The sequence below is a fragment of the Prionailurus bengalensis genome, chromosome E3 (genome assembly GCF_016509475.1).
Source record: "Prionailurus bengalensis isolate Pbe53 chromosome E3, Fcat_Pben_1.1_paternal_pri, whole genome shotgun sequence".
In the NCBI taxonomy this organism is placed as follows: domain Eukaryota; kingdom Metazoa; phylum Chordata; class Mammalia; order Carnivora; family Felidae; genus Prionailurus; species Prionailurus bengalensis.
Window position 1 is genome coordinate 18742160 of NC_057357.1, and position 24968 is coordinate 18767127.

Here is a 24968-nt window from a genome sequence, read left to right on the forward strand (position 1 = left end):
GGGCTGGGCTGCAGCAGGAGCCCAAACAGTTGTGGGGTGGCAGAAACATATTCAGCCAGATTGGGAAATGAAAGTCACGTGGGGCAGAGGTGAACTCAGCACCTGCCCCTCTGACCCTTCCCGGTCTCATTCCAGCACTGCCAGCTGGCTCTGAGGTGGGACCTCAGGGAGAGAGCCAAGAGGCTGCAGTGCCTTCAGCTGCAGTAGAAGCCGCCCAGAGGAGGAAGAAAGAACCAGCTGCGAGGGCCCTTTAAATGGCCAGGCCCCACCCCCGAGTGCCTGCCCTGCCGGGAAGTGATCCCTAGGGCTGGGCCTGGGAGTTTCCCCCTCTGAGGGGTCTGGGGCAGGCAGCACTCCTTCTGGTTATACTTCGTGCAGGTCCCAAAGCCCCCAAACAATTGGTGGGACCTTGTGCCCCCTAAGGCTCGCCTAGTCCCGTCCTGCCTTCTAAGGCCTTGCTTCTGCCGGGGCAGGTAAGACATCTCTGAACCGGAGGAGGAAGAAGGTGGGTAGAGGCTTGGCCGTGGGAGGTTTTGCTTTCCTTGCTGGGTTTTTTTTTTTTTTTTTTGGTCTTTTGAAGTAAACGTAGATCAACTTGTTATCTTGCCAACACTCCTCCACCCCCCAAATCGAAGGCCTCTTGACTTCAGGCTCCCATATCAGAAGTTAGGGCAGAGGCAAGTCGGGTCCATTCGCACTCTCTCCTGGGTCCCTGGGTCCCTGCTGTAGGCCTCTGCCTCTTCCTCCTAAGGACTTCGGCTCTGGCCTGTCCTCTCTGAGCTTTTAGAATGTGATTCCCGCCCCCCCCCCCCCCCCACACTGAGATCCTTCATCTATGCCAAATGTTGAGGATTTCCCACAGCCTCACTTAAGGCTATGCTGACCGTGATCCTAGCAGGCCATTTGGGAGGTGGTTAGCAAAGCGATCTCAAGGTAGGCTTGACTTCTAGAAGGCTTGGGGGTTGCTGAGCAAGGTTCTCTCATTTTCTCTTTTGGGGGGGGTGGGGGTGGAAGGGTGGGGGCTGAAATCAAGAAACAGGAAACTCATTTGGACCCGCCAGCCTGTGATTATGGGGATCTTAGAGCTGGCTCTCAGGAGTGAAGTATGGGGGTGGGGGATGGTAACTGAGGCAGATGTTCCCTGTGTTGTCTGTTTCCCGCCTGGGTGGTCCCCTGGGTTGTGAGGGGGAAAGCTGGCTGTTACATGGGGTGCAGTCAGGGGGCTCCCTAGAAACTTCTGCCTGTTTCTGCCCTTGGCAAACAGGGCACCCAGCCTGACCCCGGGTGAAGCTTTCTGGGTGAGGCAGCTCTCTGGAGCAGCCACCCTGAGTGGATGGCCCAGGGACAGCCTGAGGGCTCCAAGGTGACTCTGGCCTCCTTGTTGGATGGAGGAGTTCACTCCCCCCCAACCCCCCTCCCCTTGCAGAAATTGCTCGGCTGTGAAGTGCCATTGACCCTGTCTCCCAGAGAATAATCTGCCCCACCCGGGTCCTAAGTTCTTGTTCTGTGCTTCCTGGTTTGGGAGCTCTGCAGCAGCGATCCCAGGCTGAGTTCTGGCTCTGTCCTTTGATCATTGCATGATCCTGAGTGATGTTGCTAACTAATCTAGGTTCTTGTGAGGATTAAATGAATGAATTAAAGGTCCTTAACACAATGCCTGGCACAGTTTAAGTTCCTAATAAGCGGGAGCTGTTATTTGGGGGACTCTTGCCAAAGACACACATTCTAGAGTCTCCTGGAAACTTTGGTGCGGTGGGGCTGGATGAGGCCTGGGAATCAGCATGAACAGGAGCAACACTCTCAGCTGGTTCCTGTGATGGAGCAAGTTTAGAAAACATTGATCTAGATCAGGGGTTCTGAAGCCTGGTTCCTGGGTCACTTCTCAACTGGACAACCTTCGTCTTCACTGAGTGGCATTAATTGGCAGCATCCAGGAAGTAGGGTGAAGATAGGGCGAGGAGCATCCTGAGCTGGCAGAACTGTTCTGTCCCCAGTGAGGCCACCAAGCTGCTCCTCCTCCCACAAGGTAGTTGAGCTGGAGCTCAGAGAACACTTTCCTAGGAAGAAAAGTTCCCAAAAAGCTGCTCTTAAACCTGATTGGTGGGAGACAAATTCTTGAATTTCCACTCTAGTCCCCCTATAGTAGGAAATAATCTCCCTAAACTGGGAAGCTGGTAAATAAACAGCCTCTGAGCAGTCCCTGAGTAATGTGACTCTTGCATTCTCCAAAGACTAGAATGTTTACACAGGGAAACGGCAACAATGAGCCCCTGTGTATGTTGAGCGTCCTGTACATTTCCCTAAACCTGAGCTTGATAGGGAGGATGGTGGCAGGCTGAGTCACCGACTTCCCCTCCAGCTTCAGGTCTGCTTGGGGGCTCCTTGGACCTGCCATGGACCAGGCTGAACGAAATGCCCTGCCCTTGAGCCGTCTGTAATCTGAGCTCATTTTATTCTCCCTTCTCCCAGCCGCCCTCTGAGCTCCTGTGCCCTAGAGCCATCCTGTAGTCACTAATCTCTTTAGGCCCAGGAAATAGTCCTTCCTTTCCATTTCTCGGTCTAGGAGACTAAGGCTCAGAGCTAGCAAGTGGCCCCAGACTGACAGAGCTCAATCTTTGCTGTGTATCAGGGTCAGTGGGAGAGATTTTAAATCTAGCCATGCCTGCACCCCACCTCAGGCCACTGAGGTCAGAATCCCCAGAGATCAGTGCTTTTCGAAGACCTCCAGGTGACTCTCAAGTACAGCCAGGACTGAGAGTGGCTGCTTGAGGCCGGAGTTGCTGGTACTTTAATATGTGCCCAAATCATGAGGGATCTGGTTAAAATGCCGGCTGATTCAGCAGCTCTTGAGTGGGGCCTGAGAAGCCCCCTTACTAACAAGCTTCAGGTGATGCCGATGTCGCTCACTACAGACCAGTACACCATAAAGCTGGTCACTCAGATATCTGTTTGAATCACTGTGCCAGGCGCTCACAGTTGACCCTGAAGATCTCTGACGGGTAGTGACCAGAGAGGCTCATTGAGTTTTGCTGTAGTGTAAGTTTCCTTTTTGTAAGTTTCCTTTGGAGCCAAGACACTGGTCTATAGCTGCGTCTTAACTAGCGGATGAAGCAGCTTCTGCCTACAGGTTTTGTTCTCTGCCCTTCCACCCACTACCCGCCCCCCTTCTTCGTGGGTGTGGTGCAGTGTCTGAGACTTTGGGCAACAGCTGACGGATTCCTGCAGGAAGCTCGTGACATCTGGGGGAAGTGTGATCAGACCAAGCTGGGCATGTATGCAGAGAGCAGACTAGGGGGCAGATCCTGGAAGCAGGCCCCGAAGGGGAGGGGATGAGTGGATTTGGAGTGCCGGGGCCAGCCCCAAGGTCTAGGCAGGACCTTCCAAAGGCCAACATCATCCTTAACCATTGTTTTTTGAGGGGCTTTATGTTCTGACTATCCATGTCATCTGGCACACCCCAAAAGTGTAAATCTGGGACTTGTCACAAATGAGCTGCCTGAGTCAAGTGGTTTCCCTGGCTCCCTGGAGAGGTCATACGTGGAGGCTTCTTTTTACAGATAGCAAGAGGATGAGAGCAAAGTCTGTTCTGGGGTGAACAGCAGGGGGTCTAGGTGGAAGGCACAGCTTTAGGGTATGGTAGTGGGCAGTCAGGGGGGATAAGATAGGGTCCCAGTACTGAAACAAGGGCTTGGCTTTGGAACAAGGCGGAAGCCCAGCCAGATCAGCTATAAGGATGATTCTCAGCTGAGTCACTGAGCTGGGTGAGGCTCTCAGCCCCCCTGACTGGGCCCAGCTGGGATGACAGATGGTGGAGAGGCCTCAGCCATAGGGAGTGGGGGATTGTCCAAAAAGGAGTCATTGGAGGCTGTTCCTGGGGCCTGCTTCCCAGCCCTTGCATGGCCTTCTAGAGTTCAGATCTTCCCTAGGGGGTGCCTCACGGAGCCCTGTCCACACCTCCGCTTATAGCCCTAGCCCTTCCTCTCCCCCATCTGGCTTCCTGGCCAGGCTTCTACCCTGCAGAGAACCTGGCAAAGGCTTCACTTAGCCTTCAGATGCCCCTTCTTTGCTGCCATTCTAGCCCCACAGCTGGGGCGACACAAGACTTGCCAGCTTTCTGACCACTCAGCAAGGGGGGTTAAGGTCGGGTGGGTTAGGGGGTCTCTGGTGCTAGGCCCCATCCCCTAACTGATTATGGGAGCTGGGCCTCAGGCTATTCCTGCCTCAGCAATAAGTAGCATAGTGCTTCTGAAGAGTCGGGCTCTGTTCCAAGTACTTTATGATTACCTCAGTCCTCATAACTCGGGTAGATGCCCTATCCGTTCACAGTTTACAGGCCGGGAAACGGGTATAGGGAGGGCAACAGTCTCGTCTGAGGTTACCCCATCCAGTAAGGGATGCAGGTACTTCCGGCTCCTGGGGGCTCTTCGGGGGGCTTCCTCAGGAAGCCACTTTGGAAGCACAGCAGAGAGAGACTGGGCAGTAGGGAGGAAGGAAAGAGAAGGTCAAGATAAGAGTGGGGAGGAGAACAGATCAAGGAAAGCAGAAAGGCAGCCCCTGTATTTTCAAACACTGCCTGAAAACAACAGAAGAGGGAGCCCTGACGTTAGAAAAGCCACTCCTACAAGTCCCGGGGAATTAACTTCACATAAACCAGAGCAACAAAAAAGTATCGAGGTCAAATCCCATACAAAGTTGCAAGATAGAGAGCAGAACATTCTTTTGATGCAGAAAGTGTACCAGGAAGACAGGTGAAAACTGTAACCTTTCAAAATGAGGTAAGATGTTAAGGAAACAGTACAAGGCAGGGAATCAGAACCGTAAGACCGGGCAGTCTGGCTGAATCTGTGCCCCTACCCACTGTCCCATGGCTGCCACCAGAGAAGGACAGGACCAAGCATTCCATGGGGATTCTCATCCCACTGATTTGCTGCGTGGCCTCTAATGATCCATAGTCCCTACCTGGGACTCGGCTACTTGGAGGTACACTGTAATGTGGGACCGACCAACCTTATTTGGCCACCTTGATGGAAATTTAATGTTTAGTTCCTCAGTTCCCCTGGTCACATTGCAAGTATTCAGTAGCCGCCTGTGACCAGTCCAAAGAATCCAGATTTAGAATATGTCCATCATTACAGAAGGTTCTACTAGATGATGCTGAGTTAGAGACTTAAGCAGGAGCCAGGCAGGTGATGTTGAGTGCGGCAGCCTAGGTAGAAGACAACAGGGACAGCACGTGGGGATTGTGGTAAGCGCACGATTGGCGGGGAGGGGGCAGGCGGGCGTGGGCGGTGGGGGGTGTCACATCTATAGGCAGCAGCTGTGACTTGACTCTAGCCAGTTTTGCTAGGTGGAAATGTAGGGTGTAGCTCCTAATTCTTCAAGAGAAGCAGGAATCAGGAGGTTGTGGAAACTCACAATTGCTAAGCCAAAAAATAAATAAAAATTTTACAGAGTGTGTAGGTTAAGTAGAATTCTTGTGCCTTTCCCTGGCTTCTGCAATTTTGGGGCTTCAGCCTGTTTCTCCTGCGCTAAGCCACTCCATCCTCGCTTCCGCTTCTCAGGTTAGAAGTTAGTTGAATGGTGGGGCAGATGAAGTGTCCCTCCTTTTCTGCTGGTGGCTTCAAAATGGCCTGACCAAAGTCTCAGAGGGCAGGGCTTTGAGTTGTCTAATAAACTTGGTTCCCTCTGTGTGACCCCAAGGGATGTATCGTCCAAAGTCCAAGGCCTGCTGGAGATAGGGACGGGGGTTCAGGCAGGAGGCATGACCTTCCTGAACCACCCAGGATTCAGAAGCAGGTAGGATGGGGGTGGGTGAGAGACTCACTTGTTCATTCCCTTTCCCTTCCCACCCACCCCTACCTGCAAACACAGGAAACCAAGAGTGACCACAGACCAGAGAGAACTGGAGAGAAAAGGACTAATTTGGTTGGGGTTTGCAACCCAGCTGACTATGGGAGCACCAGTTCCGCCAGGGATCCCTCCCTTGAGAGGTGGCCCGTGTCTGAACAGTTCATCCCAGATTGCTTAAAATGTGTGTGGGGGGCATGGGTGCAAAGATAGTGTAAATATTCTTAGGCTGTGGGCTACCATTGCAATACAGTTGGGTCCCGGGATCCCCTGAAATAAACAAGCCTGTGTCTGGAGGAGCCGGGGAGCCACCCAGCCACTGCTCCTGCTCTGCTGGTGAAGGCCACCTCCGGCACCTCCAGAGTCTTCATCTAAAGCCCCTTCCGGTGCTGCAGGCAGCTTGGGGAGGGAAAGGAATAGGCAGAGAACAACCTGGGCTTCCGCGGTTAATGGTGTCAAGCAGGTCTCGGCAGGGATGAGGTCTGGATGGGCTGTGTGCCCTGGGTGGGGAGAACAGAGGAAGCGGCCGGCGTGGGGCTCAAAAGGGTGAAATAATCCGAGCTGGAGGAGGACAGGCCCACTCCCCCATCTCCAGCCAGTCCTCCGGCTCGTGCTGGCCCCGTGCCGGCTCCCTGTGCTCATCTTGTTGGATCTTCTCCCCACCTGTCTGTCCCCCTGCTGCCCTGGGCTCAGGAGTCACCATGGCAACCGAAGAGTCCATCATCCGCATCCCCCCATACCACTACATCCACGTGCTGGACCAGAACAGCAACGTGTCCCGCGTGGAGGTCGGGCCAAAGACTTACATCCGGCAGGACAATGAGAGGTTGGTGTTGGGACTGTGCCGTGGGGTGCCTGTTAGTCTGGCTGGCGTGACCGTCCATCTCCTTCCTGTTCCCAGGCAGGATTGACCCTGGGTCGGGTGACGCTTTCTCTCCCATTCACTGTCCCCTTCAGAAATGAGAACACGGTCCCCCAGGTCCTCACACTGCTTCTCACCCTCCTACAGGGTCCTGTTTGCCCCCATGCGCATGGTGACTGTCCCCCCACGCCACTACTGTACAGTGGCCAACCCGGTGTCCCGGGATCCCCAGGGCTTGGTGCTGTTCGACGTCACAGGGCAAGTACGGCTCCGCCACGCTGACCTAGAGATCCGGCTGGCCCAGGACCCCTTCCCCCTGTACCCAGGGGAGGTGCTGGAAAAGGTACCTGGCTTGCTTCCTCTATAATCATTCTGCCTGTTCTGCCGCCTTGTCCTAGGGCTCTGCGCTGCCTTCTGAAGGGAAAACAAACTGGGGCTGTGGGAGGGGGTGGGGGCAACATTTGCAGGTTCTCCCCAAGGACAGAATTGCTGCTTCCTTCCTTCCTCCTCGCATGCCCACAGCAGACCCTCCCCTCCTTTGAGAGCTGTCAGCCCATCTCCCCTCCTGACCTTCCAGGCTCTGGAGCCTGCTAGAAGCTCCCGACCACTCTGGTGCTAAACAATTATGCCGAGTGTGAGCATTTCATCCACTCAAACGGTGCCAGACTGTTGGGCAGTCTGGTGGGCAGTGACCGCAATTGTGGACGAGATGAGTTTGGGCTCGGGGACTGGTGACTGTTCCTCAGGAAGGCATCACAGGCCTGCGCTTGTGGCCTGGCCCTCGTTTACGTGGCCCTCGGGCCCTGGCCTGAAAATCCCCCATACCCAGGCCCTACCTCGGATCAGCTCAGTCCCTCTCTGGGTGGGGAGTGGTTGGGGGGGCCGGGAGGGGGGGCAGTGTTGGAAGCTCCCTAGGTTCCCCAGCCCACAGCAGCTCATTCTCTCAAACTCCACATCCTCCAGGCCAGGAGGACAGGGCCTCTCCCTCTTTGGAGCCCAATGTCATGGAGCCGTTCCTTTTCCACCCTCTCTGCCCACACCTCTTCCCTTCCGGTCTCCACTGAGAAGGTGCCTGCCTCAGGCCTCCCTCCCCCTCCCCTTCTGACTCATGGGAGCCTCACTAATGTCCTTGTGATGACCTTGTCAATGACTTGGCCTTCTTGACCTCAACTCTTCTGTTCTGCTGCAGCCCCTCCTGGTGCCAGTCCACTCCGGGACCTGGTTATTCTCCCACCTCCCCCACCCTGGAAACTCAACCCCAGCCTCCTCAGTTGTCATGACCCCTCACGGCTTTTCAGTCCGTCTTCTGTCCCTCAGATTCTCTTCCTGGTCTCTTTCCTACACCAACTGGAGGTTGTCATCTTAACAGTCTCTTATGTGCAGGACCTGTGGCCAAAGCCGGTCCTGGATTGCTGTGACCCCGACCTGTCCTTCCTGTCCTCATACCTAGGAGGGGCTTCCTGGCCATGGGGACAGATCCACAAAGATGACAGTATTACAAGTAGCTGATGGGTCAAGTGGCTCATTTCCAGACCAGCTCTGTTCAGTGGTTCTCTTCCTTCCTAACCAGCTTTCTCTCCACTTTTTTTCTGCATGCCTCTAAATATTTATCGTTTTCCACTCCCTTCCTATTTTCTATCCTATTTTTTAGTAGCATTTTATTTTATTTTATTTTTTTATTTTTTTTAATGTTTATTTATTTCTGAGAGAGGGAAAGACAGAGTGCAAGCTGGGCAGGGGCAGAGAGAGAGAGGGAGACACAGAATCCGAAGCAGGCTCCAGGCTCCGAGCTGTCTGCACAGAGCCCGACGTGGGGCTCGAACTCACGAACTGTGAGATCATGACCTGAGCCGAAGTTAGACACTCAACCAATTGCGCCACCGAGGTGCCCCTTTAAGAAGCCCTTTAAAGTTTATTTATTTTGAGAGAGAGCACATACGAGTGGGGGAGGGGTGGAGAGCGAGGGGCGGAGAGCGAGGGAGAGAGGGAATCCCAAGCAGGCTCCACGATGTCAGCCCTGAGCCCGACTCAGGGCTCGGCTCAAACCCACGAACCATGAGATCATGACCTGAGCCGAAATCAAGAGTAAGATGCTTAACTGACTGAGCCACCTGGGTGCCCCACTCACTCTTCACTTCGCCACATACTTAGAAGTCCAGGCCATCTGGCAGGATCTGGGTCTGCATCCCCTTCCCTTATTTTATATCTGTGCTCATCTCCTTTCTACCTGTTGGGGACTCCATCAGGTGGCCCCGGGAACCTGGCTTATCCTTCTGTGTCTCTTTTTAATTTAATTTAATTTTAATCCCAGTGTAATTAACCTACAGTATTAGGCTTGGGTGTGCCATACAATGCCATATGCTTACTCAGTGCTCATCAGGATAAGTGTCCTCTTTACCCCCTTCACCTAGTTCACCCATCCCCCTCCACCTCCCCTCTGGTAACAGAGTTTGTTTGTCCTCTGTAGTTAAGAGTCTGTTTCTTGGTTTGTCTATTTTTCCCTTTATTCACTTGTTTCTTAAATTCCACATATGAGTGAAATCATACGGTACGTCTTTCTCTAACTTACTTTGCTTCCCATCATGCTCTCCAGCTCCATCCATGTTGTTGCAAATGGCGAGATTTCATTATTGTTATGGCTGCGTAATATTCCATTGTGTGTATATACCACATCTTCTGTATCCTTTCTTCTGTTGATGGACGCTTGGGCTTCCACAATTTGGCTATTGTAAATAACGCCGCAATACACAAAGGGGTGGATATATCCTTTCGAATTAGTGTTTTCACATTCTTTGGGTAAATACCCCATAGGGTGATGACTGGATCGTAGGGTAGATCTATTTTGAATTTTTTGCGAAACCTTCATACTGGTTTCCACAGTGGCTGCACCAGTTTGTATTCCCACCAACAGTACGCAAGGATTCCTTTTTTTCTCCACACCCTCGCCAACTCTTATTGTTTCATGTGTTTTTGATTTGGGCCATCCTGACAGGTGTGAGGGGATATCTTCTTGTGGTTTTGATTTGCATTTCCCTGATAATGAGTCCTGTTGAGCATCTTTTCATGTATCTTTTGGCCATCTGGATGTCTTTGGGGAAGTGTCTATTCATGTCTTCTGTCCGTTTTAATTTAGATTATTTTTTGAAGTTGAGTTGTGTAAGTTCTTTATATATTTTGGATACTCTAACCCTTTATGGATATGTCTTCTCCCGTTCTGTAGGTTGTCTTAGTTTTGTCGGTCATTTCCTTGGCTGTGCAGAAGCTTTTTATTTTGATGTAGTCCCAATAGGTTGTTCTTGCTTTCTCTCTCTTGCTCAGGAGACCATACCTAGAAACATGTTGCTATGGTCAATGTCAGAGACATTACCGTCTGTGCTCTTTTCTCGGATTTTTATGGTTTCAGGTCTCACATTCAGGTCCTTAATCCATTTTCAGTTAATTTTTGGGTATGGTGTAAGAAAGCGGTACCGTTGCATTTTTTTTTTTTTTTTTTGCATGTAACTGTCCAGTTTTCCCAGCACCATTTGTTGAAAAGACTTTTTCCCATTGCATTCTCTTGCCTCCTTTACCAAAGATTAATTGACCATATAATTGTAGCTTTCTATTCTGTTCCATTGATCTATGTTTATTTTTGCCCCAGGACCATATTGTCATGATCACTACAGCTTTGTGATAGAATTTGAAATCTGGAATAGTGCTACCTCCAGCTTTGTTTTTCTTTTTCAAGATGGCTTTGGTTATCCTGGGTCTTTTGTGGTTCCATACAGATTTTGGGATTGTTCTAGTTCTCTGAAAAATGCTGTTGGTATTTTGATAGGGATTTCATGAAATCTGTAGATTGCTTTGGGGCAGTATGGACGTTTTAACAATAGTCTTCTAATCCATGAGCGTAAAATGTCTTTCCATCTGTGTCTCCTTTAATTTCTTTCATCAATGCCTTGTAGTTTCAGGGTACAGGTCTTTCACCTCCCTGGGTAAGTTTATATACTTCTATCTTTTTTATTTATTTATTTTGAGAGAGGGAGAGAGAGAATCCCAAGCAGGTGCCGCGTCATCAGCGTGGAACCCGATGGGGGGCTCGAAGTCCTGAACATGAATGAGGTCATGACCTGAGCCGAAGTCCAACACTTAACCTGTAACCCCACCTGGAGCTTCTCTTTCCTCTCTGTCTTTAATTTCCCCACTACTGCTGCCTTTCTCTTGGCCAATAAATATGCTCTGTCTCTTCCATCCTTCTCTGCCCTTAAAGGCTTACTTGCAGAAGCTTTCATTCTAAAGAATACATCCAGAAGGCTGTAAGGTCCTTCGTGACTTCTGCCCCCAATCTCTACTCGCCATTCACCGGAGCCCTCTACTGTCATCCATTCAGGGTCTGTGCTTCCAGATATGTTTATGCATTAACATCAGTATGTATAAAAAAAAATCATATCAACTATAACCTATTTGCATAAAGCTATCACATTGTCACTTGCCAGTGTATTTTTTTTTAATTTTTTTTCAACGTTTATTTATTTTTTGGGGGACAGAGAGAGACAGAGCATGAACGGGGGAGGGGCAGAGAGAGAGGGAGACACAGAATCGGAAACAGGCTCCAGGCTCCGAGCCATCAGCCCAGAGCCTGACGCGGGGCTCGAACTCACGGACCGCGAGATGGTGACCTGGCTGAAGTCGGACGCTTAACCGACTGCGCCACCCAGGTGCCCCTGCCAGTGTATTTTGAATGAGCTTCTGCATATTGTTATATAAGTCTCATTTGTTCTATGTAATTCCAGATGATGCTAAAAGCTCAGCCATTTTCCTGTTGAGTATCATTCATGGTGTTTCCGATTTATAAGGAAAAAGTGTTGTGACGAGTATCCTTATCTGTGTGTCCTTGTTCATGTTCCTGTTTGCTGTTTGTGTGTGTGTGTGTGTGTGTGTGTGTGTGTTTAAAAACATTTTTTCAAGATTTTTTTTAATTAAAAATTTTTTTAATGTTTATTCATTCTTGAGAGACAGAATGTGAGTGGGGGAGGAGCAGAGAAAGAGAGGGAGACACAGAATCTAAAGCAGGCCCTGGGCTCTGAGCTGTCAGCACAGAGCCCGATGTGGGGCTCGAACCCAGGAGCCGTGAGATCATGACCTGAGCCAAAGTCGGACGCTTAACCGGCTATCAGGGCCTCTCAAGATTTTATTTTTAGGGGCGCCTGAGTGGCTCAGTCAGTTAAGCCTCCAACTTCGGCTCAGGTCATGATCTCACAGTTTCTGAGTTCGAGAGCCCGGAGCCTGCTTTGAATTCTGTCTCCTTCTCTCTCTGCCCCTCCCCACTTGTGTTCTTTCTCTCAAAAATAAATAAATAAATGTAAAAAAAAAAACAAAAAAAAGAAAGAAAGATTTTAAGTAATCTCTGCACCCAACCTGGGGCTTGAACTTACAACCCTGAGATCGAGTTCCATGTTCTACCAACTTAAGCCAACCCGGCACGTATAGTGTTTCCTGTTCTTTAAGAGTAGAAACTATTAAGAATTGCTGGGTCCCAGGATACGCACGTGAAATTTTTTTACATTTATTTATTTTTGAGAAACCACAAGTGGGGGAGGGGCAGAGAGAGAAGGAGACACAGAATCCGAAGCAGGCTCCAGGCTCCGAGCTGTCAGCGCAGAGCCCGACGCGGGGCTTGAACGCACGAACCGCGGGATCATGACCTGAGCTGAAGTCGGACGCTCAACCGACTCAGCCACCCAGGCGCCCCTGAAATTTAAATTTAAAAGTAGGAACTTTTATGAGGGCCCTATATATAAATCCAATTTCTAGCTATTTACTGCTGCTGCTTTCCTTTCATACTTACCCTTTGATAACTGCTTGATGTCCTCTGCCCCATTTCCTCACAAGCCCCTACATCTGTCCCTGCCCCCACCCCTCACCTCCACTGAACTTGCTTTCACAAAGCTCCAAGGCCTCCCGACTCCTAATCCCTAACCTGGGTGGACATTCTGTGTCTCATGGGTCTTCTTAGCCACAACCATTGTTGACCTGCCCTGTTATTAAAACTTGTCTTTTTGGAGTGGCTCCCTTGGTTGAGTGTCTGATATTTTATTTTGGCTCAGCTCACGGTCTCATGGTTCATTAGTTCAAGCCCCGCATTGGGCTCTGTGCTAAGGGCATGGATCCTGCTTGAGATTCTCTGTCTCCGTCTCTCTCTGCCCCTCCCCTGCTCACTCTCTCTCTCTCTCAAAATAAACACTTAAAAAAAAAAAAAACTTGTCTTTTTTCCCCTCCACCCGGCCCCCCGCTAAACCTTATCTTCCTGTTTTACTCTGTGGATATCTCTTTCCATCTTCTTCTATGTCTCCCTCTCCTCTCCTGCCCTCTGCCTTCAGATTCTGTCCTGAACCTCCTGTGAGCCCTCTCATGCTCTTGTGGCCTTGACCACTTCGTCTATGTTAGACATCCACCCCTGTACCGTCGCTGGGAGCTGCCGACCTGTGAGCCCCTAGCTGCCTGTGGGAGGCTCTCTCCTGGATGTCCCACTGCCACTTCCTACTGGACATCCAAACCCGACACTTTCCCTTCCCCCCAAATCTGCTCTTCTCCCGCATTCCCAATCTTATGTGGCGATACTACTGGGTACCTAGTCACCTGAGCTGGAAGCCTGCAGTGGCGTGGGGGATAGACAGGAAGGAGACCAGGGTGGCCGCCAGGAGACAGATTAGGAAGATCTTTCCATTATCCAGGCAAGAGATGGTGACTTAGGTGAGGGGAATGGCAGCGGTAAAGGCAGATGTAGCTTTCAGAGGAACAGGGAGAAAATGATGATAGAGTAGATGTGGGAGGTGAAAAACCCCCACGTTCCTTCCAGAAATCTCACTTTCTCCTCTTCCTGCACCTTTATATCAAAAGCCAGCTCTTCCTTTGAGCCCCTGCTCAAATGCCACTCCCAGAGGGCTTTTCCTGATGTGCCCTAGGTTTCTGCAACCTCTGTTCCTTGACACTGTCCACGGTGTGCTTGGAGACAGGGGTCTGTATCTGTCTTATCACCTGCTGGACACTTCCAATCCAGGAAGATGGGTGTGTGTGTGTGTGTGTGTGTGTGTGTGTGTGTGTGGCCTGCCCCTACCACAATCAGCCAGGTGCTGTGCCCATTGAAGATGCACAAGGAAGGGCTCGCCTGCCTCCAACCCAGTGTGTGGTCAGTGGGGAGAGAGTAGAGCTGCTCGACCTTTCTGCGCTGGGTCACTCTGGTCAGCGAAAGGAGCGGCAGGCAGCTAAGCTTCACTAAAGACTGAGGTTCAAGTCCGGATCCCGTTCATCACTAGTTGTGTGACCTTGGGCATATCTCTTCCAGTCTCTCTGAGCCTCTTTCTCTCCTTTCCTGCCTCCCTCAGATCAAAGACCAAGTGAAGTTCTACTCTTAAAAACCTTTCTACAAACTTCTAAAAGGTTTGGATGCTTGTTGCCAGGTCCCCCTTCCTGATGAAAAGAGACGTGATGGCTGGAGCACGGTGGCCATCTTGTGACCATGAAGCGACCCCGATGAAAAAGCCACGTGCCAAAGCATGCCTGTTACAGCCGTCCAGGCTTCCCACTTCCTTACTTTCTGCACTTCCCCGGGGCATACTAGGCCTTGAGGTGTGTCCCAGTTTCCCAGCCTAGGTTTCTAATTCAGAACCACTTCTAAGCACTTCCTACAGAGGATCGCGTGTTCTTGGCTCCTTGGTAGTGGCTTCCTCTTGCTCGGTCAGCTGTTTTAGTTCTTCAGGTCAGATGGCTTTGGGACTACCCCTACCTTGTACATTCCACTTGGCGGCTTTTGGGGGGACCTATAAAGATGGGTGCTGCGGACTCTGACCTCCAAGGTATTGGGCGTGACTCCTGGAGTCACAGTACTTACTGGATGTCCCATGACCTCCCTTCTTCCCTTGTCAGGACATCACTCCACTGCAGGTGGTTATGCCCAACACTGCCCTCCATCTTAAGGCGTTGCTGGATTTTGAGGATAAGAATGGAGAGAAGGTGGTGGCAGGAGATGAGTGGCTATTTGAAGGACCTGGTAAGTTCCTTCCGTTGGCCGGAGTCCGGGTCAGAGGCTCCTGGCCTTTCCATTATAGCTCTGATACCTGCTCACCTCCAGCCTCTTCTCCCCTCCCCAGGCACATATATCCCCCAGAAGGAGGTGGAGGTCCTGGAGATTATCCAGGCCACGGTCATCAGGCAGAACCAGGCCCTGCGGCTGAGGGCCCGCAAGGAGTGCTGGGACCGGGACGGCAAGGAGAGGGTGACAGGTGGGGTCGATAAGGGGTGCTGATGGGGGCGGACAGGCCGTGCTCTGCCCGCAGGGTTGAGGATGGCCACTGGCAGCCTGGGAGGAAGTACTTCCCTGGGATCTCTCTTATAAGCTTTTGGGGGCTGCCCACTGCTGCTTTCCCTAACCCCCCCTGTGCGGGCTCTCCCCTGACCCTGTTTCATGTTGACATGGCTTCTCCCTCCCCCCAACCCCCACCCTTCACCCGACCCAGGGGAAGAATGGCTGGTGCGTTCCGTGGGGGCATATCTCCCGGGAGTGTTTGAGGAGGTTCTGGATTTGGTGGACGCCGTGATCCTCACAGAAAAGGTCTGTGCTCTGGGGGGTTAAGAGACCCTGGGGTAGGGATCACTCTGAGTGGCAGAGAATAGTGGCAGAGGACATGAACGTGAAAGAGAAGCAATATTTCTAAGGCCACTAAAAGAAAACTGCAGAGGTCAGATACCTGAGGGGTATCCTGAGTCCTCTGAGAGGGTTAAAATGCCCTCCTGGGTTGGTGGAGACTGGCGGTCAGGCCTGGGAGCACTTAGTGGCCAGTGGGGCTCCCAGGTCCCCTGAGGAACTTGGAGATCGGTTTCCCCAAACGCCCCGACCTCTTGTCCTACAGACGGCCCTGCACCTCCGGGCTCGGCAGAACTTCCGAGACTTGAGAGGAGTGACCCGTCGCACGGGGGAGGAGTGGCTGGTGACCGTGCAGGACACGGAGGCCCATGTGCCAGACGTCTACGAGGAGGTGCTGGGGGTCGTGCCCATCACCACCTTGGGCCCCCGCAACTACTGTGTGATTCTCGACCCAGTGGGACCGGATGGCAAGAACCAGCTGGGGCAGAAGCGTGTGGTCAAGGTGAGTGCCTCCATTTCACCTGGAGCTCTGCTCTGGGAGGGCGAATGCCCTTGACTGGAGGCCCTCGGACCTCTTCCTTCCCTCCTCCCACCCCAGGTACATGTTCTAGAAGCACCAAGCTTGTTCTGGCTCCCTCTGTGTCCTTGCACGTCTAGTTCTGTCTTTTGAGACAGAGTCCCCCGATCTCCCTGGTGGCCCCCAACCTCAGTTTCCACACAGTTTCTTCTGGGAGCACCTCCCGGGTCCCATCCGTGCCTGCTGTTCTGGAAACCTTGTCATCTTGCATAAAACAAACCTCTTGGTTTACGCTTCTCCCCGCCCCACCTCACCCCTCTCTTAACTCTACATGGGACTACCAGGGATCGACACACTTTTCTGTAAAGGGCCAGATCGTAGATACTTTGGGCTTTGGGAGCACATTCCACTGTACTGGTGGAGCAAAAGCATAGACAGCTTGTAAATGAGCGAGTGCCTCTGTGTTCCTGTAACATTTTACTTCCCGAAATAGCCCAAATGTCTAGCGGTGGATGAACAGATCACAAATTGAGGCATATCCACACAATGGAATGTCCTTCAGCTATAAAAGGAAATAAGCATGTACGGATGCTCGTGTGCTAATGATCAGCATTCAGGGCGCCTGGGTGGCTCAGTCGGCTGAGCGTCCAACTTCAGCTCAGGTCGTGATCTCACAGCTCGTGAGTTTGAGCCCCACATTGGGCTCTGTGCTGACAGCTCAGACCCTGGAGCCTGCTTTGGATTCTGTGTCTCCCTCTCTCTGCCCCTCCCTCACTCACGTTCTCCCTCTCTCTCTCTCTCTCTCTCTCTCTCTCTCAAAAACAAATAAACATTAAAAAAAAAAACTACATTAGTATTTCAGCTAGTACTTGGAATTGTTTAATTCCATTTATTTTACTTTTTAAAATGTAGTTTTTTGGGGGGGAGGGGCAGAGAGAGAGGAGAAAGAGAGGATCCCAAGTAGCCTCCACGCTTAGTGCGGAGCCCGATGTGGGGCTTGATCCCATGACCTTGAGATCACGACCTGAGCTGAAATCAAGAGCTGGATACTCAACTGACTGCGGCAGCCACGCACCCCTGTGTGGTTCCGTTTATACAAAATGTTCCAAATGGGTAAATCCGTAGTGATAGAAAATAGATTAGTGGTTAGAGGGGGGAGGGATGGACAGAGAGGAACCGCTAATGAGTTTTTCAGGGTGATGAAAACCCTGGGATTAGATCCTAGAGATGACCGGACAACTCTGTGGATATGCCAAAACAACTGAATTGTAGACTTTAACCGGAAACATTGTATGGTATATAGATTATATCTCAAATAGATTGTGGAAAAAAAAAAAAATAGTGGCCAGATTTGGCCCAGAAACTGAGTTTGCCAATGTCCAGACGACACCATCCCAAGAAAACAACGCATGGGAGAAATGAGCAACAAGAGGGTCATTCTTATTTTTTTTAAGCTTTTTTTTTTTTTTTTAATGTTTAGTTTTGAAAAAGAGAGAGAGAGAGTGCATGGGAGGGACGGGGGTGGTGAGGAGGGAGGAAGGGAGGGAGGGAGAGAGAGAGAATCCCAAGCAGGCTCCACACTGTCAGCACAGAGCCAGATGTGGGGCTCAAAACTCCCAAACCATGAGATCACAACCTGCCCTGAAATCAAGAGTTGGACACTTACCTGGGTGGTTCAGTTGGGCGTCTGATTTTAGCTCAGGTCACGATCTCGCAGTTTGAGTTCAAGCCCCGCGTCGGGCTCTGTGCTGACATCTCAGAGCCTGGAGCCTCTTTTGGATTCTGTGTCTCCCTCTCTCTCTGCCCCTCCCCCACTCATGCTCTGTCTCTCCCAAAAATGAATTAAAAAAAAAAAGGCGGGGGGGGGGGGGTTGGACGCTTTAGTGACTGAGCCACCCAGGCTCTCCAAGAGGTTTATTCTTAACGGTTGAGCTTGTGAGGGTCCAGGTCCTGACGGTTTACAGGATTTATCAAGGGCAGTTTGACCGGACAAGATCTGTGGGCATTTGTCGAGAGCCTCATGGTCCCGATAATGCTTCGCTGTATTACGGTGGGTACGTCAGGAGGGTCTTTTGGGGCTCCTGTCCTCATCAGAAGCCTGCGGCCACAGGAACCAAAAGAGGTGCTATCAGAGGCAGTCACAACTCTGGGTGGAAACCTCTTCTAACCCCATGTCTTTCCGCTAGGGCGAGAAGTCTTTTTTCCTCCAGCCTGGAGAGAGGCTGGAGCGAGGCATCCAGGATATATATGTGCTGTCAGAGCAGCAGGGGCTGCTGCTGAGGGCCCTGCAACCCCTGGAGGAGGGAGAAGAGGAGGAGAAGGTCTCCCACCAGGCTGGGGACAACTGGCTCATCCGCGGGCCCCTGGAGTACGTGCCCTCTGCCAAGGTAGAGGTGGTGGAAGAACGTCAGGCCATCCCTCTGGACGAGAATGAGGGCATCTACGTGCAGGATGTCAAGACTGGAAGGGTAACAGCTGAGGGATGGGCACCCTTACTGTTGTGCGGCCACGGTGGTGGCCTGTTCGGGGCTGACGGGGACAGGTGCGTGGTGGAGATGGGGGAGGAGACTTCGACAGCCTTGGTGGTGGCATCCGAGCAGGCCGGCATTCTGTGGAGTATCTACCTTCCCTTTGTCGTAAATAGCGAAGTGCAAACTTGAGAAGTTCCCCAGGGAGAAGATTTAAGGTTCCCCAGGGAGCCAGGTTTAAGGACGGGGACTCTGTCTCCACTGCGGAACTGGCCCCAGCATAAAGATCTAACTGGGGAGTGGCCTGGGAACAGCAAGAACCAAATTCCTCCCCCATCCCCTTATCCAGGTGGAATTTTTCCTCTTTGCCAACCAACCCCCCCCCCCTGCCCTAATCTAAAGCCTTGACCTTGCTCTGACCTAGGACCACATCTCCAACCTCTTTCTCTAAGACACCAACCTAAAAGTAGAGCTCAGAATCCTAGGAAGTGTTAGCGAATGTTACCTAGGTCCTAGGATTGATGGCATCTGTCACTCCGATGCCCTCCAAGCTGCCCCCAGAAGGAAAGTTCCAGAAGAAATCCTCTGAAGCCCTTACCACGTGCCAAGTTCTCAGCACTAGACATCTGAGATGTCATACATTCCTCAACCCTGTGCGGATGAGGAACCAAAACAGGGGTGCGCCCAAGACGACCGAGCTAGCAGCCGGTGCATCTGAATACAGCCTCGTTCCAGAGACCATGTTTGGCCACACCGCCACCTCCCCCCCCACCGGGCTGCTGGCTGGGTCCTTCCCCCTTCCCTTCCCGGGTGACATCCCTCCCCGTTCTCTCTCAAGGTACGAGCTGTGATTGGAAGCACCTACATGCTGACCCAGGACGAAGTCCTGTGGGAGAAAGAGCTACCTCCTGGGGTGGAGGATCTGCTGAACAAGGGGCAGGACCCGCTGGCAGACAGGGGTGTGAAGGAGATGCCCAAGACCCCCCAGCCCTCCCCTCTCCGGAACAAGACCCGCGTGGTCAGCTACCGGGTCCCTCACAACGCTGCCGTGCAGGTGTATGACTACAGAGAGAAGAGAGCTCGGTGAGGGGCCATGGGGGGGGAGGCAGGAAGGGCCACCGGGGGCGAGGGGGACGAGGCGGGAGGGGTTCTCCGTGTGTCTGACTCCCAGCTCCCTCTGCAGTGTGGTCTTTGGGCCCGAGCTGGTGTCGCTGGGTCCCGAGGAGCAGTTCACCGTGTTGTCCCTCTCGGCCGGGAGGCCCAAGCGTCCCCACGCCCGCCGCGCTCTCTGCCTGCTGCTCGGGCCTGACTTCTTCACAGACGTCATCACCATCGAAACAGCAGACCATGCCAGGCTGCAGCTGCAGCTCGCCTACAACTGGTGAGGGGTGGGGAGGGCTCGGCTGGGGTGCTGGCGCGGCCCGGGGTGGGGGAGCCAGGAGGAAGAGCCCTGGGTCCCGCAGCGCTGGGCTCACGTTCAGCCAACCACATAACTGCAAGGTCATGAAAATGTCGGTTGGACACACCCAGTGCGAGTGGGCAGATGTCCCCAAGCACAGGCTCTGGGGCTCGCTGCCTGGGTCCCGGCCCTGCCGTTTGCTAGCTGTGGACCTAGGCCAGTGACTCGGTGCTTTCCTCCATCTCCCAATCTGTAAAATGAGAGTGACAACCGTCAGCCTCACGGGGCGGTCGAAGGGATGCGGTGAGAATTGGAACAGTGCCCTGTACGTAGTTAGAGCTCAAATGGCAGCGACCGGAGTCGGGGGAGGGGAGTCCCATACGGTCGCTGTGCCCCACCACCCCCACCTCTGGGCGGAGTGGCCAGGACTGTGACAGGGGCAGATGGGGGCGCTGACTTCTCTGGGGCGGGGGGGGGGGGGGGGTGGGCACTGCAGCATGGTCGCTAAGAGCATAGACCCTGGAGCCACGCTGCCTGAGTTCACCTTTCTGGCTTGCCACATATGATGTGACTTTGGGCCTGTCACTTAACCTCTCTGGGCCTCTCTTTCCTCATCTATAAAAGGGGATAGTGCTCATCCCCACCTCCTAGGGTGGCTGGGAGAACAAGATGGCATCTCACCTGGGCCCGTGGTGGGTAGCAATTCTCGTCCTCTGTCGTGGGAGACCCTGGCCAGTGACAGGGGGTGGGGGTCGGAGTCCTTTTCAAAGACGAGAGTGGCCGTTTCCTGGAGGAAGATGGCTTCCCTGTTCTGGGCCTCTCTGTTCACAGGCACTTTGAGCTGAGGGACCGGAAGGACCCACAGGAGACAGCCAAGCTCTTCTCAGTGCCTGACTTCGTGGGTGACGCCTGCAAGGCCATCGCGTCCCGGGTGCGGGGGGCCGTGGCCTCCGTCACCTTCGATGACTTCCATAAGAATTCTGCCCGCATTATTCGCACTGCTGTCTTTGGCTTTGAGACCCCAGAAACCAAGGGGCTCGACGGCAGGGCTCTGCTCCAGCCCCGGGACCGGGCCGTCTTCCCCCAAAACGGGTTGGTGGTCAGCAGCGTGGACGTGCAGTCGGTGGAGCCCGTGGACCAGAGGACCCGGGACGCCTTACAGCGCAGCGTCCAACTGGCCATTGAGATCACCACCAACTCCCAGGAGGCAGCTGCCAAGTGAGTGAGGCCTGGGGGCAGGGCTTCCCCACTGCCCACAGTGCCCACTGCGGGCCAGACCTCTCCAGAGTCCTCACCTCGGCCCACTGCCACGACCTGGGTAACAAGGTGCCATTCCCCCGCCCCCGCCTACGGTCGGCCTGCGATCACCCTTAGCAGATGGCATGGCCCACTTAAGAATACGACTAGGACAGGGCGCCCGGGTGGCTCAGCTGGTTAAGCGTCCGACTTCGGCTCAGGGCATGATCTCGCGGTCTGTGAGTTGGAGCCCCGCGTCGGGTTCTGTGCTGACAGCTCGGAGCCTGGAGCCTGCTTTGGATTCCGTGTCTCCTCTCTCTGCCCCTTCCTGACTTCTCTCTCTCTCTCTCTCTCTCTCTCTCTCTCAAAAAAAAAAAAAAAAAAAAAAAAGTATGACTAGGTGCCATCCCCCTCCTGTGGCTTCTCACCTTGCTTGTGCTAGAACGCAAACTTGTTCCGTGGTCCTTCCAGGCACCGGGGATCCAGGCCTACCTCCCCCACCTCACCTTCCGGCCTCTCCCAGGCTCACGTGCTCCAATCCCACCAGCTCCTTTCTGCCCCTCAGATGCACAGCCGGGCTCCCCGCTTCGGGCCCTCTGCGCTGGCTGTTCCCTCCGGCCAGAATGCTCTTCGCCTAGAGTGCTTCAGCCGGCCTCCTCCTCGGGCCTCAGCCCGAAGCTCGCCTCCTCGCAGAGCCCAGTTCTTTCTGCCCCAACTGAAGCAGCACCCGCTCTGCTTGGTGTCCCATCACCCACTTTCAGGGAACTTGTCATTGTCCGAAATCAACCACGTCCCTTTGTTTCTCCCCACTGGAGGGTGGGCTGTGTGGAAGCGGGGGCCTCGGGTCACCAGTCCGTCCCTTCCCCTGCGCCTGCAATCGTGCCAGGCTGTTAGCGCGCACGCCGTTCTTCCGTTGGCACGTTGAGTGCTTCCCGCGGGCACCCCCGGCGGACTGGCGGTCCCTGCCCTTGGAGAGCTGGCTCGCATCTTCGAAGATGGCCAGCATCTTCCCAGTCCCCTCTCCCGTCCAGGCACGAGGCTCAGAGACTTGAGCAAGAAGCCCGCGGCCGGCTTGAGAGGCAGAAGATATTGGACCAATCCGAAGCTGAAAAGGCTCGCCGCGAACTCTTGGAGCTGGAGGCTCTGAGGTGGGTTGAGAACCAGAGGAAAAGAGGGCCCGGTCTTGGAAAGCAGCTGGTGGAGGGACTGAGACGAGTGTGACTTCTGCTGCGCAGAAGTGAGGGTGGAGGAGGGCAGGGCTGGGCTTCCTCCTGGCGTCCCCTGACCCCCCGCCGCCCCTCCAGCACTGCCGTGGAGAGCACGGGGACCGCCAAGGCGGAGGCCGAGTCCCGCGCTGAGGCCCTGCGCATCGAGGGAGAAGGCTCCGTGCTACAGGCCAAGTTGAAAGCCGAGGCCTTGGCCATTGAGACGGTGAGTGGGGGCGATGCCTGTGGAAGGGTGCGGCCCCGGGGGTCTGGAAGAGGCCCCATCACTGCAGCCCTGGAGAGGAGTGGGAGACCAGGTGTCCCGATGCAAAGCCCTATTTAAATACTCCGTGGTTTATAAAGTCCTTTGCCCTGTGTCTATTCGCTTAACCACCCTTCCTCTCCGGGCATGATGACCTCTGTCTTCTGTGTAATGTGCACTCACACGTTGGCCAGCTTTGTGCAAAGTGCTGCACGTGTCTTACACACACGGTCTTGTTTAGTGCCTGAAGTCCCATTCGGGCGGCAGGTACTGTCTCCATTTTACAGATGGCAGAACCAAGGCTTGGATTGAGGACTCCCAGCTACAAGGCAGCCTGGCCAGGAGTCACCCCGAATTGACTGTCCGTTTGCAGTTCCATCCCTTTGGCCTCTGTTCCCTCTGGCTTGCTGGGACAGTTCCCAGGGGCCACACAATCCTGCGTTCTCTCCCCCCACCCCCTTCCAGGAGGCTGAGCTCCAACGGGTACGGAAAGTGCGAGAACTAGAATTGGTCTATGCCCGGGCCCAGCTGGAGCTGGAGGTGAGCAAGGCCCAGCAGCTGGCGGAGGTGGAGGTGAAGAAGTTCAAGCAGATGACGGAGGCCCTGGGCCCCAGCACCATCAGGGACCTTGCTGTGGCTGGGCCAGAGATGCAGGTCAGAGTGGGGAGGGGGCTGGTGTGTGTGTGCGTGTGTGTGTATGTGTGTGTTGGGACCATATTTGAAACCAAGAAGGCAGAGCTGGGGCAGACGTATCTGGAAAGATGATGCTGGGGGCGGAGGGGAGAGGAGGTGGAACTGTCCCCATGTCCTGGCCTGTAGCACTTGTGCACGGTGGCCTCTGTCAGGCACTGTGCTAGCTTCGGCAGGGAGCTGCAGCCCCTGGGGCGGATGGTCATCAAGTGGAACCCCAGTCCATGGCAAGTGCTTTGAAGGAAGTCGAGCCAGGGATGCTGGCTGGTTTGGGGAGAGTCCCTCAGAGGAGGGGATACTTGAGGCCGATGTAGAGTTGACGGGAGCTTCCTGGGAGAGGCTCCATGTGCAAAGACACAAGGACAACAGAACTCAGTGCGTTTAAGGAACAGAAAGGACTGAATGGCCGCGACCGAGGGTGGAATGGTGAGCTTCTGGAAGCAGCTACAGTGGGGCCGGGTCTTTCAGGCCTTCTAAGCCCCGGTGAAACCTTCAGTCTCCCCTGATACACCTCGCTTATTGTCCCCGACTAATCCTAGGAGGATGGCTCGGGTGACAGCTGCAGAGTCCCATAAGTGTGGGTGGTGGCCAAGGAGACAAGAAAAGGAACAGGGGCCTGACTCTTCCCTCTTGCTCCTCAAGGTGAAACTGCTCCAGAGCCTGGGCCTGAAATCAACGCTCATCACCGATGGTTCCACCCCCATCAACCTCTTCAACACAGCCTTGGGTCTCCTGGGGCTGGGGTCGGAGGCCCAGCCCCCAACCAAAAAGGCAGCCGGCATGCCCAGCCCCCAAGAGGGCTTGCTTCTCCGGTCCCCTCCTGCCCCTCAGTCTCTCGGAGACAACCATGTTGTCCCTTAGCGCCGTGCTGCAACCGACAAATTAAACATTTCTGGGCATTCTAACCTTGGGCCTCAAGTCTCTGTCACAAGGGAGCATTGTGGATACCCCTGAAATCTCAAGGTAGCTACTAGAGACTATCCTTGCCTGTGAGGTGGAGAGGAAACTGAGGCAGGGAACAGTCACGCTGATGGGAATGTGGCCCCAAAGTCTTACTAGTCGCACTCTTTTTTTTTTTTTTTTTGATGTTTGTTTGTCTTTGAGAGTGAGAGAGACAGAGCGCGAGCAGGGGAGGGGCAGAGAGAGAGGGAGACACAGAAACCAAGCGGGCTCCAGGCTTTGAGCTGTAAGCACAGAGCCCGACATGGGGCTCGAACCCGTGAACCGGGAGATATGATCTGAGCTGAAGTCGGAGGCTTCACCGACTGAGCCACCCAGGCGCCATGGCTAGTCAACTAGTCGGACTGTCTTTGGTGGTCAGCTCCCTTAGACCCCAGGTGGGGGAGCTGATACCACAGGGGAGAGAATGGGGCCCTGCCTAGGCAGCCTCCCTGGGATGGCTCCTGCACTAGCAACGTCTCTCCTCACTGCTAATTCCTCCAGGAAACTGCAGGCTGGGCGGGTTTTGGAATCTAGCCCTCAGGCCGCAGGTGCATCCACCCCTGCATCCCCTCCCCCGCCTCCCAGCACTTGGGAGACTCTCTCTCTCTCTGGCACCACCTGCTGGTCCCACCGCATAGCCGGCAGGCCTGTGCACTTGTCCCTCTCAGATGGGATGTCAGGATCCTGCCCAGGGGCCACAGGAACTGGAGTGGCTTTCTGGGCTTCTGATATGGGCTCTTCCCAAGCATCGAGGGAGGAGTTCCCTCTTTCCACCCTCCCCCGCAACCAGTGCAGAGCTCTTTCTGGGGGAAGGATCCAGGCGTGATCAAATTTGCAACCAGTGCAGAGCCCTTTCTGAAGGAAAGATCAGGCGTGATCGAATTTGGCTGCACAGAGGAGGCTGCACCAGCCCTTTG

The 24968-nt window shown here is 53.7% G+C and overlaps 1 protein-coding gene across 4 annotated transcripts; it reads left to right on the forward strand.

The window, feature by feature from the left end:
• The first annotated feature begins 110 nt into the window (after positions 1 to 110).
• On the forward strand, positions 111 to 24014 carry LOC122471462 (major vault protein). 4 transcript variants are annotated; one of them, XM_043560078.1, is made up of 15 exons: positions 111 to 505; positions 6541 to 6673; positions 6857 to 7052; positions 14615 to 14738; positions 14839 to 14970; positions 15205 to 15299; positions 15598 to 15834; positions 18036 to 18317; positions 19156 to 19400; positions 19501 to 19698; positions 20548 to 20934; positions 21984 to 22100; positions 22257 to 22383; positions 22885 to 23073; positions 23752 to 24014. In XM_043560078.1, the coding sequence occupies exons 2-15, from the start codon at positions 6549 to 6551 to the stop codon at positions 23968 to 23970; spliced, it is 2673 nt and encodes an 890-aa protein (XP_043416013.1). In that variant the 5' UTR covers positions 111 to 505; positions 6541 to 6548; the 3' UTR covers positions 23971 to 24014. The 4 variants fall into 4 exon arrangements, with proteins under 4 accessions (XP_043416013.1, XP_043416014.1, XP_043416015.1 ...); XM_043560079.1 differs by having other exon boundaries at positions 111 to 473; XM_043560080.1 differs by lacking the exon at positions 111 to 505 and adding an exon at positions 512 to 933.
• The last annotated feature ends 954 nt before the right edge of the window (positions 24015 to 24968 follow it).

Coding starts and splice junctions, on each gene's coding strand:
- LOC122471462 (XM_043560078.1), top strand. CDS start 6,549: ATGGCAACCGAAGAGTCCATCATCCGCATCCCCCCATACCACTACATC. Junction 14,971..15,204: donor CGGCAAGGAGAGGGTGACAG/GTGGGGTCGATA, acceptor CACCCGACCCAG/GGGAAGAATGGCTGGTGCGT. Junction 20,935..21,983: donor TCCCAGGAGGCAGCTGCCAA/GTGAGTGAGGCC, acceptor TCTCCCGTCCAG/GCACGAGGCTCAGAGACTTG.